This window comes from Panthera leo, chromosome B4 (genome assembly GCF_018350215.1).
Source record: "Panthera leo isolate Ple1 chromosome B4, P.leo_Ple1_pat1.1, whole genome shotgun sequence".
Taxonomy (NCBI): Eukaryota; Metazoa; Chordata; class Mammalia; order Carnivora; family Felidae; genus Panthera; species Panthera leo.
The window spans coordinates 99,838,058-99,859,563 of record NC_056685.1 but is presented as its reverse complement, the minus strand read 5'-3'; the positions used below and the strand labels follow the sequence as shown (position 1 = coordinate 99,859,563).

The window sequence follows — 21,506 nt, the reverse complement described above, 5'->3', positions numbered from 1 at the left end:
AGAGCAAAGAATCAGCCAGCCCTAAATGTCAGGTGTTCAGGTTGAGAAGTTCTGGACCAGAGCAAGCTCTTGCATTTGTGGTTTGAGGGATAGTTTCAGTAACAGCCTTTTTTGAGGTCCCTGTCCCAGATAACAGTTCTCAGGGATCATGGCTTCTGGCACAGAGGTCATCAGCAGGCCTAGGATGTGAACCGCACAGAGCCGACATTATTTTTCATCTACAACAATAAATCATCCTGAAGCTCAAGTATGAGGTCCCCTGCGTTGTCACTGGCATCTTTGGGCCCTTAGGTGCCCTGGTTTCTGGCTGGGTTTATGTTTCTTCCCCCCTGTGTGTGCAACCGTGCCCTTGTGGTGGGAAATGCAAAAAACACTTGGGGAATGAGGCGTTTTCGTAACGTCATTTATTTGGTCTAGATGAGATATTTTGCTCTTTAACAACAGGAAGGTTGAAGATTCCCAGAGGTTGGAAATCGGACCAGAGACTATTTGTCCACTGGGGAAGTTAATCACGTTGAGTTTACTTATAAGGATAAGGCAAGGGAGCGGGTGGTGGAAACCCCCGATCTGGCGGATTTTCTACTTGCGGCCTTGGGCTGTGGCCTCCTGAAGGAGACCTGGTGCCCCCCGTGGGAAGGGTACCTCACAGGGTGGCGGGGGCTATTTCCCGACGGGACAGTCTCGCGGCCCGGTCCCTCTGTAAGGGTAAGAAAGTCTCCTTTTCCAGCTGCTAATCACTTCTGGAAACTGCCGGATCCCGTTAGGAGGGAGAGGGGTAAGGCCGGCGGAAGGGTCCCGGGACGTGGGAAGATGCCAGGCGAGCGGGAAACAGCAGGAAGAGGCGGGATTCTGCCCTTTGTCTCGCGGCCCCCTGCCTGAAGCCGCTCGGCAAGCAGCCCCCGCGCTAGACTCCCCCGGCCGTCCAGAGCCGGTCCGGGAAGAGGCCGGGTGCGGCGGGGCGGGGCGGGGCGGGGCGCGTAGGGCCACGCCCATCACGGAGTCTTTAAAAGGTGGGGGCTCTGGGTTAGCCGCTGTTCGCGGACTCGCGGAGCTTTCCCGGGGGTCTGGTCTTGCCGCGGGTGGTGCGTGGTCCTGCCTCCGACTCGAGTGAGTAACTGCAGTGGGGGCGCCTCCGCCCACCCCGGGGGAGGAAGGTTCCCACAGCCTCCCGGGCTCCTCGGGACGTCCTGCCGGCGCCCCCCCGCCCCCATCTCCGATATCCCCATCTCGATCCCCACTTGCCCTCCCCTCCGCCATTCTCCTCACCCCTGCCCCCCCGGTTCCCCCACCCCCCTTTCATACACACCTGCCCCGCTCCCCGTAGCCGCCCCGGCCCTGTCCTTGGATCCCGGGCCCTTCGGGCAGATAAATAATCGTGCGTGACCTCCCTACCAGTTGCTTCACACCGGTTTCTTTGGGAGAGGCGGGGCCGAGAGTTTCGCGTTGCTGCTATTCCGCCTCTTGGTAGCATTGGGCCCCCTCCTCCAGCAGCCGGTTTTCTTTCCAAGAAGAGGGTGGGGTGGGTTCCGAGTCTCGGGGTCTCCTCTGCCCGGAGGAGGTCTCCTCTGCCTCGCTGCGCTGAGGGCGACCTTACCAGGGGCTGGTTGGGAGTCCTGGGAGTGAGGTGGGGGCTTCCACAGCCCGCCGAGCCCAGGATCCTTCCCCTGCTGCGGTGCAGATTTCTGGCATCCCCATTGTTTAGTGGTCTCTGCCCACTAAGCACTGAACCTTAAATGTTGAAAGAACAGCAGTGAAACATCAGGTCGAGCTTTTTCCGGAACTTTCTACGATTCAGGTATAAACGGGAAAGCAAGAATGCTTGGTTGTGAAATTCTGCAACAGGTCCTGAAATCACATCCTGAGTTCCAAAGCTCCACGTAGGCAGTCCCTGGGGGAGGGGGTTTCTAAGCCGGGAGACACTCACCTTCCACCCCCTCTCTCAAGCCTGGACGTTTGTTGAAGGATATTTGTTTAATGGTTACCCAAAATGTGGTCCCTGTTTTATTTGCCATCAGCAGATTAAGCACATTGTCACCTTTAATATGCTTTCAATATGGATAATCTTTTAATTTGGGGTAGTATTTTTTTTTTAACTCAGGCAGTAAAAATGGTGTCATTGGTTCTTTTCTAATTAACCTGTTTTAAAGCTCTACTTACGAAATGACAAGAATTCAAATAGGACAATCACAAATTTGTCTCTAATTTGACTCAGATTTTTCAGGAAAGAGATGGGCGATGGATTAAATGAATCACATAACTTCAAAACTGTGTACCAAAACATAAGTGATTTTATGAAGTCCACCCTGGTCTCCCCTCACTATCCTTGGTCATTGCTGTCTCAGGTTGATTGCAGCTGGTACTTGATCAATATTTTTCAATGTTCTTTCTACTCTGGTGTCTAGTTTTCTTTGCTCTTTTAGAGTGAAAATTACAAGAGACAAGATCTGCATCTCATGAGTCTTTGAGACTCACAGTACTTGCCTGCGTGCCTTGAACACAGTTGGACCAGAGCCACTATTGGTTAATTGAATGAAGAAAGGAAGGAGTAAGATTGCAACTGTGGGGGACAAATATTTAATTGAACTCAGGCAGTAGGTAATATTAGCGAATTTGACTTAAGGTTTCGATTGCAAATTTTTAACGGTTGCTCCAAATGTATTCAAATACTGATTGATACAAATACCAATATGCTAAATACTATGATGAAAGCAATACTCATTGGAGATCTGATGAAACTGGCAATAACTTGGGTTTTGGCAAAATTGCATTTTATACCAAAACAGCAAGAATGTTGGCATATAGAATAGAGGGGGTGGCAATAAATGAGCTTTAGAAGCCTCAGTCCAGCCTCAACATTGCCACTAAATGGCCATGGGGATGTGGACATCTAATTGTTCTTCTCTGCCAGAAATAAGGTGAATCAGGAGAGCTGAGGAGAGCAAACCTCCTATGGAGAAGGAGTCCTGGCCTAGTGAAAACGACAGGACTAAAGCCAGCCATGCCCCAAGTCACATGTCAGTACTAGCACCCATTGGTTTGATGACCTTGGGCATCTTTACTGTGTGGTCTCAGTTACTTCATCTAATAAAATGGATGTAACAGCACCTACAACAGGTTTGTCATAAGGCACGTTGATTGTGATCCTTGTACAAAGCCCAGCTCAGCCAGGGAGAGGTTCCTTGTAATTGGACACTATTGTAAATTTTATTGAATATATAGGGAAATGGTCATCAGTGAAAGCCTCTTCCAGGAGGGCACTGATGCAGACTTACCAGTATCTGTTAGGCCTTGCCATGAGGACAGGTTTCTTCCCTTTGCTGATATTCATTGGTTTCCTCAAGGTACCGTATTATTTCCTGGGCTGGTATTTGCATGGCATCCTTGGGGTTCTATTGGGTGGGGATCTCTAGAGTCCCTTGGGGCCTTGATTACCCACAATTGTGATACTTAACTGTTTTTGTGTGGTGGACCCTTCTGGCAGTCTGGTGAAGCTTCCGAACTCCTTTTCAAAATGTTTTTAAGTGCATAAAATAAAGTATGTGGTACCAAGTTCATCAGTCCCTGCTATTTCAAGGAATCTGTGGTCCCAGTTTAAGTACCCTGACTTGGAGTTTTCTCAAACTGGATTATGGAAGAACCCGGCACAAGTTCTGATTGTTAAAAATTTTAAGTTTTGGGGGCGCCTGGGTGGCTTAGTCAGTTAAGCGTCCAACTCTTTCAGCTCGGGTCATGATCTCAGGGTTGTGAGATCAAACCCTGAGTTGGGCTCCGTGCTGAGTGTGGAGCCTGCTTATGGATCCTCTCTCTCCTTCCCTCTCTCTGCATCTCCCCCGTGCTCACATGCGTGCTTGCCCTCTCTCTCAAAATAAAGTAAAAATTAAAAATTAAAAAAAATTTAAGTTTTTGTGTAAGTCAAGGGAAGAACCAAGTCAGGGGAGCAAGTACATTGTGAATCATTTGCAAAGGGTATCAGTTCTCCTTGCTCTTTTTTATTATCTCATTGTGCCAACAGTAACTACTAATTGTCCTTCACTAATGAAAAGAGGACAGATACCCTATAATACATTAGGGCCAAATACCTTCCCAGTTCACTACAGGAAAGAAGGTTTCATGGTGGCTTCATAGTACTTCTAAAAGAGAAAAGTGAAGAGAGAATTCAGTCTTCACATAGTACAGGAAATGCCCAATTTGAAAAGAACCTGTGCCAGAGCCTAGAAGTCACTTGAATTTTATTGGTGTTCATTTTTCAATTGAAATGGTAATTTTGCTTTGGTTTCACAGTTATGAGTCACTTGATCTCTATACCTCAGCTTCTCCAGCCATAAAATGGGTATAATGATAATGTCTACCTTAGCTGTTAGGAGGATTAACTAAGTTAACATAAGTAAACTACTTAATATAAGTAGCACATGTAGTAAGCGTCGGGGGATTTAATGGTAACGTTTGTGAAATAAACATTGTGCCTGTAATACAGGCAAAGAGCTTGTATTACATGAGTATTTGTGATTATTGTTACCTTTCACGTGGCAAGCGCTATTCTAAATGCTTTCCATATACTCTTTAATCTCAGAACTAGTTTATGATATAAATAAGCATTATCTCCATTTTTTAAAATCAGAAAAGCAGCAGATCAAATAACCAACCTAAGATCACTTGGCATATAAGTAGTAGTTTTGGCATATAAATCTCGGTCTGACTCCATGTAAAAATCACACCAACATTAAATTATTTGAATAATTAAATATCTTGTGGATCGCACAGATTGTGGATTGAGATGGCAGATGCTGGGGGTCGGTGACCAAATCTATAGCCTAGTTGCATTCTAATTACAGTATGTGATTTGGCAGGTAGTACTGAAATCTGTGTCAAGGATTTTGCTGTACTCCACATTGAAGACATGAATGGAAACAGGATATGGAATTAGTAATTAATGGTGGCGCTGAGGTGAACAAAGGACAACTTACTGGAGAGAAGGGCGGATTTCTCTGTAGCGAGGATAGACTTAGGGCAGCAGAGAGGAGTGACAGAGAGCTTTCTGGTCGAAAGTAGCAGTTTGGGGGTGAGCCAGGCACAGAGAGGACACTCACTAACCGGTAGCTGGAGGGTTGAAGATTGGTCAGAGAGGAAGGCGTTCCTGTGCACAAGTAATTTGGTAACCAAAGGACTGATAATTCTCAGGTGATCTGAATGGTCTCAACCCTTCAATCAGATATGGGAGTTTGGGGAAGAGATTGTGGTTCTGGAGTTGAACAGGAGTGGGTTGAGCCGGGCTTTGGGTGTTTGGAGGTCACTGACCTCAGCAAGTCACCTAACGGCCGACCTTCTGGTAGCCATATTCAGGCCCAGCAGCGCTGCCGAAGGAAGAGGAAGCCGGCGTCTGTGCAGCGCAGGCTCTTTGCCAGGTACTTCACAAACGGTATCTCGTGAAATCCTCCAACCACCTGACGAGCGTTCTCATCCGTTTCCAAGGTGCAGCTGAGGATGTCGAAGTTAAAGAAGTTGGCCAAGATCACAGAGCCAGTGATCTTTCAGACTTTCAGCCTTCTATCTCCACGCTCTTTCTCTTATACTAGGAACATGTTAGAGGTGGCACATGCAATGCATTTTCCGTGGCAGACGTTATTAATCACAGTCGTCTTTAATGTGGAATCTTGAACGTAGTTCCAGGAGCCCACTGTGAGTAAATCTATGAGATGAAACTGTTTTTGCCATCCCTGAGACCTTGCGGACTTCCCGAATCCCTTTCTACCTGCTTCTGTGTCATGGCTTCTACCGTATTGCCTTTGTTCATGTCATGCTAGCACCAAAGCAGGACCTCCTGAGGAACAGGCACCCTTCCTTAGGACCAGCTATTTTAGCCTCAGTTCCTAACCCAGGATGTGGCTTACAGAGTGCGGAATTAATACATTTAGACGAAATCTCCATGCAGTAAAGCATTGTACAGTGGTTATTAGCTGCCCTTACCCTAGAAGAATTACTTGAGATACAGGAAAGGAATTCGGATTTAGCTGGATGAGGGAGGACAGGAAGTCAGTTGCCCTGATGGGGAGAGGCAGGGGGATTAGGGGTATAATGAAGGAATGGCTATCTGAGATGTGTAGATGAGGATTGATAACAAAACATCATCTCTTGAGTATGCTGAGTATATCATTCTACACAGACTGCCTCCGATAAGCATTTCTTCAACCTATTCTCTTAACTCTGTAACAAAGGCACATTATCCTCCTTTTACATATGAGGGAAATGAGACTGTGTTGACTCCAAAAGCCATGCTTTTAATGGACTCTTAGGCCGAGCTGTCTTGAAGTCGTGGCTTTGGTAGAAGGAGCCAAATGGAACATGTAGCTCATCACTAACATGTAAAGTCTGTGCTTGGCTCAGTGGTATTCACTTAGATAAGGGAAGTAGACTAACCAGATTGTTTGGTAAGCAGAAGGAAAAATTTTTAGAATGGGCACGGAGTGGAGCTCAATTTCCAATTAACTACTACTCTCAAACTCTGGCTCTGTTAAAAAATCATTGTAATTCGGGACAGTGCTACTAATTTACATATTCTTTAACTAGCGACCCCTCTCCATGTGTCTCAAGATGAAACTGGTTTATAATGAATTCTCCCTTTCTGGAAATTGGATTCTAGCCAGATTCCAGTGTCCTAACAAAACCCTGTATGTAATAATAAAATGTCAAAGCTTCTGGAAGTATTTAGAATTCGGGTTTATAGACGGATTCATTCCAAACCTTTGGTATCAGAGCGAGTGACTGAAACTGTGAGTGGCGACATGTAGAGTCTATATTCAGGGATTCAAGACATTCAGAATCTAAAAGAAGATGGCAAATGCAGAACAGGTAGTGTGAGAACGATCTGTGTGGCCACTTTGCGGTTCTTGCCGGTTATCTGGAGAATGAGGTAACTTGACCACAAGTGACTCAGATTTAGACGACAGTAATTTTCTCCTAGGGGTAAGTCTTATGAAATTCTGGGTGGTGTCTTTGCCTGGGGAGAAGCAGCAAAGAGAAATCGCATACAGGTGTTCAGATGTAAACCAAGCCTTTTAATCTAACACAGTGCCCCAGTATTAGAACTCTTTCAGACACTGAAAAACAAAGAGTGGACTGAGAAACCGAGAATAAGCCTGTTTGGCCTCTTTGGCGAGATATGTGTAAAGTGGGATTTCTTTTCTCCTCTCACCATTCTGTAAATTAATGCATAGGGTTGGGGAGAGGCACGTAGCCCAGACTGCGGAGTGCAAATCCAGTCTGCTGTGATTAATGTCAGCTGTTGTGGAGTAGTACGGCCAAAGGCCTGTAGGGAACGTGAAGCTTTAGAATTTTTTTCTGTGCAAAGCAATGCCAAGAGTGACAGAAATGGAAGATCATCACACTTCCTCCTGCCAAATTCAGGGAACGTCCACAGGGGTTCACCCCAAAAGTGTAAATTTGAACTTCATTTCTTAGTCACCATAAATGGAACTATCATTGTCTGCAGTGCGTATTAACATCCCAGAAGAAGGTTTATGAGTGACTAACCAGCTAAGTTTTTTCTTTACCCTGTTTTTTTGCTCTGAGCTCTGTTCTTCTGTAGGCGCCAGCCAGTGGGTTTTCCTACTGGAGTACTCCTGGCAGGATGGACAGTTAGGAGATGCCCCTCCATTTTCAAGCAAACAGTTAACTGGACAGCTGCCACTACATTTGTTTACCCCCTTTTGTCTTCACAGTATCTCCACTGGTTAGAGAGGGCTGCCTTTCCCTATTCTACAGACGAGAAAACTAAGCCCAAGGTTGCACAACCATCTTAAGTAACATCTTAAATACTGGATCTATCCAAACCAACCTTCCTCCTTCCCTCCCTTCTTTCCATTATGAAATATTTCAGACATACAAAGTAGAGAATAATAGAAGGAACGCCCAACTACCCAGTATCCAACATAAAAAAATAAAGATTACTCCAGCTGAAGCTTTGTGAGGATGCTCTTTCTATTACACCATGTGCTTGGACCACAGAGAGGGCTATTCAGAAATCCTTAGGAAAGCCTTGAAACTGGATGGAAATTTTGAAAAGTTGATGACTTGGCAATTTTATGTAGGATCAAAAAATGTGACAAAGGGAAGTAGACCAGTGCTACCTTTGTCTTGATAAGCATAAAATCGAATTGGGAATTGTACAATTTAAAAAAGGAAGAATTCTTTAAAACAACAGACATTATTTTGATAGGTGCCAAGCACTCTGGTACATGGTATGGGGAATAGAGAAATGTGGTCCCCACCCTAGAGGGGAAAAAGCTTTTAACATAGTAAGCTGAATGTTGTAGTACTTTGATGGGTATTTCCTGAAAAGATGACACATTTGGCTGGTGTGGCCTGTGCAGTAGAAATCAGACTTGACTTACAATAAGTGAATTTAAGTAACTGTGAATTACATAAAGAAAGGAAAGACCTTCTTCCCTGTTTAAAAGTCCAAGCTGCTCTTTAATAGGGAATAACAAAGTGATGAGTTAGTTTTTGAAAAAAGTATTTTTAAATGGTATTCAGAGATAACCCAAGATGGCATTAGTCTTCATAGAAATCTGGTTCCTTATTGGTGATAGCTCCAAAGTAAACAGGTGGGAAAATGTAAGCCACTAGGTTGATATTAAATAGTATAGTTTCTAATAGGATGAGAAATGCCTTGACAGTAACAGATTATGTTAGAAGCCAGCTGGGCTGTTGATGCTGGGATCCAATTTTAGGTAGTAATTAATTGTAAGGTCATTACCTACAAGCCAGGGTTGGGTTTTAGGTTTCCTCCAGAATCATAAGGGTACTTCCAGCAGATGTCTGTGGCATCCATGAACATTCCAGAACTCTGGTAACTTTGGAGCCGGGGGACAAAGTCAGAATCACTAATTGCACTTTAGACTCAAGCCAGTGCAGGCTGTTGGAGCCAAGGCTTTGTGTCTGAGGTTTTACAGTCAGGCTCAAATTTCACTGTGGATTTAAACATTGGAGCACCTGTCTCCAGGGAAGGGAATAAAAGATTTATGCAACTACTATAGGAAAGCTTGCAGATTTATCCCGTTGCTGCTAGCTGTTGATCCTCTGTGGATGCCTTCACAGTAGCCTGTTACCTTCATGGACCCTCAGAATCACCTTGATCCTGTCTGAATAAGGAAGTAGGCTTTTTGCAAGTTGAGACCAACAGTTTAGTGATAACTAGTCATATTAGTCAGGTCTGTGTGTTTTTCAAGGAACAGGAGCTCCATCTCAGAATGACTTTGAAAAGGCAATGTACTGGCTCATGTAATGTCTATAGGATAAGACAAGACACAGCTGAAAAGTGTCTAAACCTAGTCTCTCCATCTCTCTTCTTCTGGGCCAGCTTCATTCTTAGGTTCCTTTCTTCCAGTGGTTAGGCAGCTGCTAGCAGCTCCACCCCTACATCCACATAGCCCTGGGTTTAACTTTCACTGAACTGCCTTAGGGTTGTGTGCTCATTCCCACACCAGACACTGTGATGGGTGGCAGGCAGGGGCGGGATGCAGTGACCTCATTGTCATGACCGAGTCACATGCCCAGCCCCGGAGTTGAGGGTACGGTCAACACCCTCTAAACAAGTACTTCTCAAACTATCTGGTAAAGGACAATTTTTGTTTAATTTCCAAGCACAGATTCTCTGCTTCTATGCTATTCAGTAAGGTGAGTCCACTGATCATGCTCTTGATTGTTGTGGCATAAAATTGTATAAAGTTTCTGAACTCTCACCTGCATTTCATCTTGAATTGGTACCAGATGTGGTGGACCATCACAAGGAGACTACATTTTAATAAGTACGTCCTAACCCACATGGACTAAGAAAGAGATGGTTACTTGCCTGGAGAACATCTGGGGGAAAGTGTTACAAGAGGGTCAAGAGAATGCTGTATCCCAGAAATGTGCCCAACACAGTGATTAATTCTGTAAAACTTGCTTTTAGAAAGACCTCATCTCAGTGTCAAGGAAGTCACTGGGTTCTGGATTGTTTAATGCTGTAGGCTGGGCAGGAGGATGGGAATTGACCGCCTTCCTTTTTATTTTAAGGATTGAAGATTCTTCCATCTATTTGCTTAGCAGCCCTCCTCTTCCCTTATGTAGCTAGCCAAGTCTGAGTTAGCAAGGGGGTCTCCACTTTCTCAACCAGCTATTTTCTAGAGAGGTGTGCATCTCATCTAAGGAGACTGAACAACCAAGGGCTACAAATACCACTCACAGAAGAGAAGTGTGAGAATGAGGCTGGAGAAGAAAGAAATTCTCACTGTGTTTTTAGACACCACTTGGGGCAGGGCAGGGCACCATCCTTGAAGGACAACTTTCTGTACTGCTAAGGCACCTGAGTACGTTGGCCATTCAGAAGTAGGCATTTGAAACCGCGGCCAGGTAGGCCAGTTCATTGAGAAGAGAGGTTAGAACATGTTGGCCCCACATCACAGCAGGATTTAAGCTTGGAGCACTACCCCAGAGTCAGGCCAACTGCAGACGTGCTCAAAAGACAATTCACCTCGCCGGGAAGGGAACTTGGTAGTATATTCTCTATGGACTGACAGGCCTATCGAAGAGGGGAAAAACTACTACTGGCTGGGCTAGAGGACCTGGGGGTTAGTGAAGCACAGAAACCTAAATCGTAGCCATCCCAATGGAAGTTTGTTGTGGTTACAGCCGGGGCTCCATGCACACAGTTCTTCCAGTCACAGACACAACTATTTACACTGTCATCTTGCATAACTTCAGCAGACACAGATAAGACTAGTTCTCGCGGGGCAATACAACACTCTGTTCATCCCTCGAAAGTGGCAGAGCTCTTGTAGATTGTGTTAAGAATTCGACGTTGTTAGGGGCGCCTGGGTGGCTCAGTCGGTTAAGCGTCCGACTTCGGCTCAGGTCATGATCTCACGGTCTGTAAGTTTGAGCCCCGCGTCGGGCTCTGTGCTGACAGCTCAGAGCCTGGAGCCTGCTTCGGATTCTGTGTCTCCCTCTCTCTGCCCCTCCCCCGCTCATGCTTTGTCTCTCTGTCAAAAATAAACATTAAAAAAAAAAATCGGCAGTGTTACAACAAAGTGAACACATGATAAAGACCTCCACCCGGGTGCATGTTCTTCAGCTGAGTTTTCAGAACCCATCCTTAAGGTGGGGGTGTCGGGGATGGACAGTGGTTTGCCTTTCCACTCCCACACTTCTTTCTCAACCCTCATGCTTCTGGTGGCATAGTTTTGTTTTGTGCCTGGCGACCTGTACTGTTCTACTGAATGCAGGTCCTTTGTCCTGTAGGGAAAAAAAACTTGCGCGTGACAAGTCAGAGTTTGCTAAGGAAAGAGCTGCAATTTGGAAGATGAGGCGATTTTGGAGGAACGCAGGGCTTTAAAGACATGGTTAGAGCAGTTCTTAGACAAAATCTGCAGCTGGCCCTGGGGTTTAAACAGCCCTCCCGGGAGCTTGGCAGGCATCTCGTCTCGTGTGGGGACATTCTAATGAGTCCTTTATTCCCGCAGAATGCCCGTGTGGGGAGGTGGAAACAAGTGCGGGGCGTGTGGGAGGACCGTGTACCACGCAGAAGAGGTGCAGTGTGATGGGAGAAGCTTCCACCGCTGCTGCTTTCTGTGCAGTAAGTATCTTCCAGGGCTCGATCTTCGACAATGAATGGGTTGTAATGAATGTAAAAGCTTCAGTTTACCTATTTAAGGAAAAACATTGTGGTTTTGTTAACAAAGATTTTTTTTTTTTAATGTTTACTTATTTATTTTGAGAGAGAGCATGAGTGGGGCCAGGGGGTGGTGCTGAGAGGGAGAAGGAGAGAATCCCAAGCAGTCTCCATGCTGTTGGCGGGGCTCGATCCAATGCAGTGTGAGATCATGACCTGAGCTGAAATCAAGAGTTGGATGCTCAACCGACTGAGTCACCCAGGCGCCCCACAGAGATGATTCTAGAAGCTTAGGTGGTTTCTGCCTATCTGTCCTTGACATCGTGAACGCTCAGCCTAGCAGCAAGGACGGCAGGGTTGACCTGTGGCATGTGGCCGTACTATGTCCCCGTGGCTTTTAGCCTCCACTGGGCCTTTACTGTACTGTACTTGTTCTCACGTCCATTCCCCTGCTTCACTGAGAGCTCAGTGCTGTTTATAGTCTGGCACTTGGCACAGTTTCTGGTGCGTTGTAAGGGCTGGGCTCTCATTTCTGAATGAACGGTTTGCTCCTCCTCATCCACCCCAGCTTTCTCTTTGGCAGGGGCCTTTCTCTTTGAAACCTATTTGCTTGTTTCTTGGCATACTACTGGTTGAAATCAAATGTCTAGAAGCTACATTTCCATCTTCTCTGGTCATGAAAATTCAGTTATTTCTGGGTTATTGATATCCTAATTGAGGGAAAGGAGCTTAGGATGTGAAAATGCCATCAAGGCAAGTTGAGAATTACTACTGTTTAAAGATGGAAGATTATCAGTGTCTGATATAGACAAGAAAGAGGACATAAAACACACGTCTGTGCTCGAAAGACTGTACACGGTGGACAGTAAGAGAAACAGAACCGGACACAGGGCCCCTCCCCCTGCAGACTGTAGTGATAACTAAGTGTTCAGTTTCAAGCAGTAGAGAAGCCACTTCGGAAAGCTCTTTGTTAATCATCATCTTCTGATTCAAAGGACAAATTTTCTTTGATGAAGGATTTGTTACATGAGGACCACCCCCCCGTACATGCAGACAGATACTTGCTGTATCTATAGTACCATATAGTGAAAATTATTGCTAGAAACTGCATATATTAAATATGTTGGGTTACGTTAAGAAATAATCTCCAGAAAAACCTCTCTCAAATTTTAGTTGCCCTTTTCTCTTTAGGCACCAGCATTCAACCTGTTGGGACCTTTTTATGGTGTAATTGCTTTGCAGGCAACGAGAAACAGACAGCAGAAAGTCGCAGTTAAAGAATAAAAATCCAACATATGTTTACTGTGTATGCTCCCATAATAGCTACCATTTCTTGGAACTGGTTTCACCATTTCTTCTCTTAGAAGTTATTTTTTTTTTTAAGGAATCTGTTTTTCAGCAGGTTTGAAACCAAGAGTACATGAACAAAAGGGGAAATACAGATACTTTAGACATTGTTCTTAGTTTCATCTAGGTTAAGCCAGGATAGTCTCTCCACCATAATAAACTCACTGTTTCCCCAATGTCAACTTCTTTACTGGCAATTTTACTGTTACTTCCTAGTATCTGTCTTTGCTGACTAAGGTCTTTTAAGGATATAATTCAGAACAGTTTGCAAACTTAGAATTTTACTGTAGAGAATAGAGAATGAAGACGAAGGGAAGGATGGTCATATAGTAAAATTTTCATAAAATTGCTTTAATAACTCTGTGGTCTTTGAAACAGTTTTTGTATTTTGATTTTTTCTCTTAAGGGTGTTTATTCTCCTGTAATGTGTGGTTTTAGGTTACCTGTGTCTTTCAGCAAACACATTTCAGTTCTTGAGCCTCAACAGCAAGGTTCCAGAGCAGATGATGTCATTCTGTTCCACCAGAGAAAGTGTTAGGCTAATAGAAGCTTCCTAATTGTAACTGTTTTACACCAGCCAGTCGCCGTTCCTTGCTGTCCTTCTTTTCTTCCTCCTTTTATTTCCCTCCCCCTACCCTTTTAAGTAGGAGAGAGGAAAAATCCCCCTTTCTACTAACTTCGGATTTCCAGCTGCCCAGTAAGTTCCCTCACAGTTTTGTGTGTGTGTGTTTTCCAAGCTTAACTGAAGTTTTAGAAAGTGAAATAATGTCTGGGTAAAACATGATGACATTTGGCAGTTTTATGAAGTGGGATCCGTGGAAATGTCTTGTGGCGAGAAAACCATCAAGAAAGAATGCATTCTCCTTTGGGACAGAAGGGAAACACAAATGCAGACTTGAAACCACTTTGCGATTTTCAGACCTACTCATCACTGCTGGAGAAGCCGGTGGCGAGATGAAAGAATAATAGGTTATCCCCTCCGGACTCATGAGGAAAACTGGAATTCTGGAGTTAAAGCCGTTTTTATGCCAGGGGGTGCTCTTCAGGGGAGGGCTACAGAGCCAGCCCCCACAGGGCACTCAGCCACTCTTTTGCTCTTTGTTAGGTTGTGCTTTGGCACCACTAGGGTGAAGAGGTGGAAGACTGTGCTGAGGGTTGGAGCAAGCGTTAGTTTTGTTCCTTTTGTTCATGTAATTCTAGCCGTGTAATTCTCTGAAACCCCTCTGTCCTGCCAGAGAGGCCAAGCCTATTGAAAAGTCTGAGGCTTCAGGATGTTAAAATTCTGATACATTTCTGAAACAACACCATTCCTATCCATGGAGAAAGGCAAATCGTCCTCAGCTGTAGCCGACCCAGTCCAGATGCTGTCCCATGGCTTTTGGGAAACCACAGGGGAAATAGGAACGTGAGAGAGCCTGTGCCTTTCCCATTTGTAGACCATGTGTCAGGGCCACCACTGCTCTTAGGGAAATGGCATCTCTGGCATGTTTCTAAAGGTCTCACTCGTTCCTCCTCAGTGGTTTGCAGGAAGAATTTAGATAGCACCACAGTGGCAATTCACGATGAAGAGATCTACTGCAAATCCTGCTATGGAAAGAAGTATGGGCCCAAAGGCTATGGTTATGGCCAGGGCGCTGGCACGCTCAACATGGACCGGGGTGAGAGGCTGGGCATCAAGCCAGAGAGGTGAGTTAGGACCGCGTTTCTTACCTTCAGAACGGAGTTATAACAATTAATGTTGCTTGGTGAAATAGCAGTCTGGGACAGATTTTAGCTTAAAATAAGCAAACAAAAGGACTCTCGGTTTTCATGTATCAACTAGTGACTATTCTTTAAGCTTGAAATGGACAGTTTGGGACCTAATAGAATTCTTATTGATTATTCCAGTGATTTCTAGTCTTGCTTTTGGGCCATGCTCCAGTGTATCAAGGACTCATGTTCTCAAAAGCACATGGTTTACATTTACTTCCATTTCACAGTGTTTTGGAGACCAGATGTCATGAAATCAAGTGATACAGAAATGTAGTGTCTGAATCATGAGACACATTTCTCATGTGCAGTTAAGCAAGGAAAAATTCTCAGTCACTCCTTCCATGTAAGAATATTTCACCAAGAAATTACTTTTCTCGAACTTACAAAGTCTTCAAATTGAAATTGTGTTTGATTCGCTGAGACATTAGTATTAAAATTTAAAGGTTCCAGTGCCAAAATAGCAAGGTACTAAGTCTGCTAAACTTCATTTAGTATTTTATGTTCAGGCTACATAATTTCTTCATTTGGAATTTCCTCTTAATTCCTGTTTTTGACCGATTAATTCTCTCATTTGAACTTCACATTTTTCACATCCGTTTTATATCAAAGAGGCCAAAATGGGTGTGATACTCCAATAAAGTGGTCTTTTCTTGGACAAGACCGTTAATCATGCCCCGTGAGCTGGACACCCTGCAATATTAACACGTCACCTCACATAATCCTCACGACAGCCCTACAGGGTAGGGTTTCCCATCTTACTCAACAAGTATAGACAATGAAATATTAAGCTATTTCCTAAAGTCGCATTGCTAGCTAATTGCAGAGCCTGGAACTTAACCTAGTGTAACTCCAAAGCTTAGCACGATGCATTATGGTATGCCTGAAATAATACTTGAGTGCCTGCTGTCTGCTGAACATTTATATTCATTTTACATAATCCTTACAGTAACTCTGGGGGTTTAGATACCTTGTCCCTATTTTATAGACAGGACACTAAGGCTCAGGTCACACAAGTAAGTGACATAGCCAGGATTTGACCGCATGCCCATTTGGCTCCCAAACCTGCGCTCTTTCCACTGCACTGAGGCCCACCTGTCTGTTCTTTGGGTTTTTTCCACAGAGTTTCCGAGCCATGGTGCCTTGCCAACCAGCTGTACAAGGGCTGGCTCGTCCGTTGTTATGCGCCATCACTTGTAGGAGCCCAGCTTACCTTGGTCTTTGTTGAAGTTCATTGTGCTTGTTCTGCTCTCCTTTTCCAGCTTGTTAAAATCCTTTCTCGTTTTCTAAGATTTTCTTTCAAATCTTTCAAAACACACATATCTATATACCTCCCTCCACACCACCCCCCCTCAAGCCAAGTTCATCCATAACCCAAAAGTTAAGTCCGTGATTGCGGCTACAGTTTTAAAGTCACAAAGGGCAGCAGTGGACCCACTTCTTTACCTCCTGCTGCTCCATCTTGTCCAATAGCTGGTCAGCCCTCTGTGCTGGCCTGTTGATCTGTGCCCTTGCCTCTTCTCCTTTTTAGCCTGGCCACCTACTAGGGCCAGATGTAGAGACTTCCTTTTCCAGAAGCCTCTCTGCTCTTAATGACTCACCTCTGGGAGCACCTGTGGTCTGGAGCACCCTGGTGGGATGTGGTAACGATATAACATATGGGGACCATATTATCTTCACAGGAGTCTCCCGGAGAGGCAGCACTGTGTGGGCAGAACATTTCACTGAGGCAGAACTGTCAGTTCAGACTCACCAATTTTCTAATTCTGTAGCTCTTCATGTTATTTACTGTCTGAGCCCCTATTTCTTCATTTCTCGTGAGGTTAACAACTATACACACCCTACGATGTCATTAGCAGGGAGATGGGAGATAATCTACATTAAGTTCTTGTTAACATAATATTTTGGATATTTTTTTGGGGAAACTCCTAACTCCAAATGTTGGATATCATTGTGAATAGCTATCAAAAATCACTCTCCAAAGGAAGTACCTATAGTAGGTTGTACAGTTTTTTTAAAATATTCGTACATTAGGGGCAACTGGAAACACCAATGCTTGCATCAGTACTGTGAATTGGTATTTGTTGTTTAGAATAAAATTTCCAGCGGCCATAGCAAACATGACTCCAGAAATGCTATATGTTTGCCACCTCATGTGAAAGTACAGAAAACAGATGATAAAACATGGATACACTGGAGATGAAGAAATGGAAGATACCGGGGAGGAGTTTGAATCCTTTGTTTTATGAAAAGGCAGTATTTCTAAACTAACATTTTATTTTCTATAAGTATGTAACTTAAACTAGAGTCAGGAAAGAAAACTTTTTCCAACAGGAAAAATGGGACACTTGTACCATTTGCTGATCTAACTGCTGCTGTCCTCTTATCTGCTTGACTGACTTACAAGGCTTGAGAGGGGCCTTTAAATCTTCTCAGAGCCCAGAATGGTATTCTGCACTGTAGGTACATCTACATATTGAAGGGGAATTAAAGCGAGAAGTTACCCAGTGACTTGAAAATAAGTGACAAAAATTACAATATCCACAGAAAAAGCAAACATCATACAGTAATAGGCAAACCTTCTACAGCATTTTTCCATGAAGCTAAGTAGCTTATTCACACTTTTCCCCACTTAACGTATATTAGGAAATTAATCTGTAAGTAATGCTTAACGTTCTTAATTCTACCTGAGTCCACTGACCTATCTGCAGAAACTTTTAACTGCTTAGGCTAACAGTGATTTTTCAGACTCTGGTAAAGTAAAAAACTCCCTGTGATTCCAGTGGTAATATGAACAATGATATGAATATGGGGTAAAAATATGTCCAGTGTATGTTTTTATAAAGCATAGCATAATTGTTTCATAGAGGCCAGCACCGGGGATTCAAGGAATTCTGTTTAGACTCACAGAGACAGGTTAAGTTTGGGGCTTCGTCTGTTTATGGCAGTAATGAGCCCATAAATAGGTTAAAGTACCAGCCGGCCAGCACCTGAGACACAGTTCTTCTTTCCCCTGGATGTAGTTCAGTGAGGGCCTCTGGCCGTGAGACAAGACAGCAGTTAAGTCCCAGCGTCCGGTTGTGCCTGTCTTGTGGACTTATTAATTAGAATGGGCCCTTCGGTAAATCCTAGTTTTTCCCCCTTTCTTCAAGTGTTCAACCTCATAGGCCTACAACAAATCCAAACACTTCTAAATTTGCTCAGAAGTATGGAGGTGCTGAGAAGTGTTCCCGATGTGGGGATTCCGTGTATGCTGCTGAGAAGATAATCGGAGCTGGAAAGGTAAAGTGCTGTCTTGAGTTAGCAGCAGTGAATGACTCCTCTCTCCTCCCTTTCTCTCCCGTCCCCCTCACATCCCCTTCAGGTGTGCTGTCTTATATAAATACATTAATGCCCTGGATTCAAATTTTTCTTAGATTTCCATCTGAATCATTAACTTGTTGAAGCGATGCCCTTACTTAACAAATCACATCTATGTTTGAAAGAAACTTGTTTTCATAAGGGGCGCTCCTGAAGGATGTTAAAGGCAGACTGTTAACAAATCTGCACTCTGCAGGTTATTCCATGTAGTGGGAAACCAGAGTTGGGACTCCTGATGCTAATCTGAGGTGTACTTCTGAGCAAATTACTTAACCACTTCACCTCTTCCGGCTGCAATGCTCTCAGCCATAAAAGAGGCAGTCTTTAAAGGAGCGCATTGTGTTTGCGGTGAGATCTGAGACGGCTCTTGGGGAGATGGCCCTTGGCTGGTACAGCCCATGTCTTCTGTAAATGAAGTTTGAACCCAGCCCTGGTGTAGGTGGCCAACACCCTGTGTAGACACAGGGAGGTCCAGTTCCAGGCTTTTTGTTGGAGTTGAAGCACAGCAGTCAGGAGTATGCGTTGGGTTGACGTTTGCGAGCCACTTGCCAAAGTGTCTACACTGTACTGCAAGAAACCACCCTCTCAGACTTACTCAGTTGTCTCTTCCAGCCCTGGCACAAAAACTGTTTCCGGTGTGCCAAGTGTGGGAAGAGTCTTGAATCAACAACTCTGACTGAGAAAGAAGGCGAAATCTATTGTAAAGGTAAAATTAATTTCCATTATTGCTGTGCATCTGAATATCCCACCCTGGTTAAGGAAATTTCACCAGCATACAAGAAAAAGAAAGTACTGTGACAGTGGGGAGAGGAATTGGGAAGGAAAGCAAGGGATTGCCACTGGCTATTTGAAAATAAAGGATCTAGAGATGCTCACAGATAACAGAGATAACTTGAGACAATAAAATTGACTGTCATTTAAAATTCCCCCGACAAATAAGATAAAAACCTCACTGAAACACTGTATGTTTCCAGCAAAGCATATGAATGTATGAAGGTAACAACAGACAAACACGTAACTTGCCCGGCCCGATTTGTATGCTTGTAACTCCAGTGGGTCAGAATGTTTGGACTCACCTTTGCAACTCTCAGATACTTGCTACGTGGCTCGTTTTATATCTTAAATAAGTTGAACTGTTTTGGGCATGGCAAACCATTTCTTTTTTAACTTACAGGGGTTTGTCATTTTGTGGGTCTTAATGCTAGCAAAGCTTAATGGACCTTCTGCTAATTCTCTTTCCTTTTTTAGGATGCTACGCAAAGAACTTTGGGCCCAAGGGATTTGGCTATGGTCAAGGAGCAGGAGCCCTTGTTCATGCTCAGTAAAGGCATGGCCCTGAGCTGACATCAAACACGGAAAGTCTCTACATGGCCTAGGCACAGATAATCTAACACTAAACTACTGTGAAATCCTGCCGGCACTTACGTACTGTCTGTTGCCCCGTACACGGATAGGCTGGCTGACTAGTGGGAAGAGAGCACTGTACCCCTTTGCTTTTTATTCCTCGGCATTTTCAAGAAGTGTTTCTTTTACATTTTAAATAAAACTTCAGCTGGATTCAGGTGCTCAGTGTCGTTCACGTTTTGGAGGAGCTGCTGTGATTTCAGTTGGCGGAAAATCACTTGGGTCCCTACCTGTACTTTAGTGGTTAGAGTCCACCCTGTTATGCAGCTGACCGACTAGGCTAATGTTTGCATCACAGCTGTTGGAGAAGATCTCTTTTAACCTGGTCAGGGTTGCTTGGCAACCGATTCCAGCTCTTGAGAGATGGTCGGGCAGCATCCCCCACCCACCTGCCCCCCCCACTCTAGCTGGTGGTTATTCTCCTTAAACAACCTGCATTAGAATCACCAAGGAGTATTAAAAAGCAGATTCCCAGGCCCTACAGAAGCAGACTCTAGAGGTAGGGCCATAGAAGCCATTCTAATAAGCTCCTCAGAAAGGCACAAGGACCCAGGGTGGTGGGCACAGTTAAACAAAACACTGAAATATTTAATTCATCTAAGTCTAAAGATCATTACAAACAGCTACCTACAGACAAGTACAGAACCTGAGGCTTGGTGTGACATTTTTTAGACTCCACTCTGACCTGATACATGGTAACTTACTAAATCCTGGAAACTGAAGTGATTTCCTCAAACATTTCAATCCTGCATAAGTTACAAAGAATGTTGCAGTGTCCTGACACATTCAGCTGGCTCACGTAGAAAAGGAGGCACCAGACTATACACAATATTTTCACTATTTCCCCAGAAACTTTTATCAAAGACTCAATCTAACCTTTAATTTCAGGGGTAAGGTGTGAGATTGGTAAAATAAACCAGCATGATCAATGAACATATCTTAATCTTGTCCAAAGCCTGTTTTAACAGACTGTATTGCTTATTTTGAAAAGCTACAGCGGTTGTGCTATGTATGGCATCAAAAACATAAGCAGAAACTTAGTGGGAAGAAATCAACTGAGGATGTACTAGGTGAAAGAATTCATGCTTATTTACGTCATAGCCTTGAGCACCTCATGTGGTCTTAGAAGACAAGTTCCACTGTGGGAGAGGGGAAGGCCTCTTTGTTAAGCAGGCTGGGGAAGCTAATCAACCATAAATGAAGATAGGCTGAATTGAAGAACAGTTATGGAATAACTTCTAAATCTGTATGTAGTAGTTTTAGAACTTGCCCACAGATTCTTTGACATTCCCAACAAAACACGGAGACTAATTCCCCTCCCTCTGAATAAAGGCCAACCTAGTGACTCATTTTTAGCACAATATGTTGGACAAGGTGAGGTTAGAAAAGGCAATGGTTTTTGCCTGCCTCTTTCCCTTTGGAAGCTTAATCTTGGAACTCAGCTGCCATGTTTTGAGGAAGTCCAAACCACATGGAGGTATTACAGCCATAGCCTCCACTGAGAGATCTCGACCATCAGCCAGTATTAACTGACATGAGTGAGCCTTCAGATTATTCCAGTCCCCAGTTTTGAACATCCCAGCCCACACCAAGTGGAACAAGGTGAGCTATTCCTGTTGAGTCCTGAGCAAACTAGAGATCTGTGAACAAAAACACCATTTTAAGCTACTAAATTTTTGAGAGGTTGGTTAGGTAGCTACAGGTAACCCAAATGTAAATATTAAACCATTCCCCACACAGAACCAACATTTCCCATACCTACTAAGTTTCCCAAATTATATTGGAGATATTAGTAGATATCTGAAAGGAAATTACTCCAAACAAAGCTGCCAGGTGCCTACTAATTTGAGGTTTCTACCCAATAAACAACCTACTCAAAATTATTCTTAAATTGGGAGCCATAACAAACAGCTCCCCCCAAAATGTAAAATTAGCTACCAGTGGTTCTAGGAGTGGAAGAAGAAATTTGGCTTTGTGTAGGCTCTGTTCTGGGAGGAAT

At 44.2% G+C, this 21,506-nt stretch overlaps 2 protein-coding genes across 2 annotated transcripts in view; one reads left to right on the top strand and one right to left on the bottom strand.

Annotated features, from left to right (window-relative positions):
- The first annotated feature begins 998 nt into the window (after positions 1-998).
- Positions 999-19,660, top strand: CSRP2 (cysteine and glycine rich protein 2). The gene is made up of 6 exons (XM_042947234.1): positions 999-1,107; positions 11,499-11,611; positions 14,512-14,680; positions 17,896-18,025; positions 18,716-18,809; positions 19,352-19,660. Exons 2-6 carry the CDS (start codon positions 11,500-11,502, stop codon positions 19,426-19,428), a joined length of 582 nt encoding a protein of 193 aa, XP_042803168.1. The 5' UTR covers positions 999-1,107; position 11,499; the 3' UTR covers positions 19,429-19,660.
- The window catches only part of ZDHHC17 (zinc finger DHHC-type palmitoyltransferase 17), a 103,879-nt gene continuing 93,983 nt past the window's right edge, over positions 11,611-21,506 (bottom strand). Inside the window, exon 18 of the mRNA XM_042947233.1 lies at positions 11,611-11,680. Coding sequence (XP_042803167.1) covers positions 11,677-11,680 — 4 coding nt within the window. The 3' untranslated portion in view covers positions 11,611-11,676. The remainder of the gene's footprint in view (positions 11,681-21,506) is intronic.

Coding starts and splice junctions, on each gene's coding strand:
- CSRP2 (XM_042947234.1), top strand. CDS start 11,500: ATGCCCGTGTGGGGAGGTGGAAACAAGTGCGGGGCGTGTGGGAGGACC. Junction 14,681..17,895: donor CTGGGCATCAAGCCAGAGAG/GTGAGTTAGGAC, acceptor CCTTTCTTCAAG/TGTTCAACCTCATAGGCCTA. Junction 18,810..19,351: donor AGGCGAAATCTATTGTAAAG/GTAAAATTAATT, acceptor TTCCTTTTTTAG/GATGCTACGCAAAGAACTTT.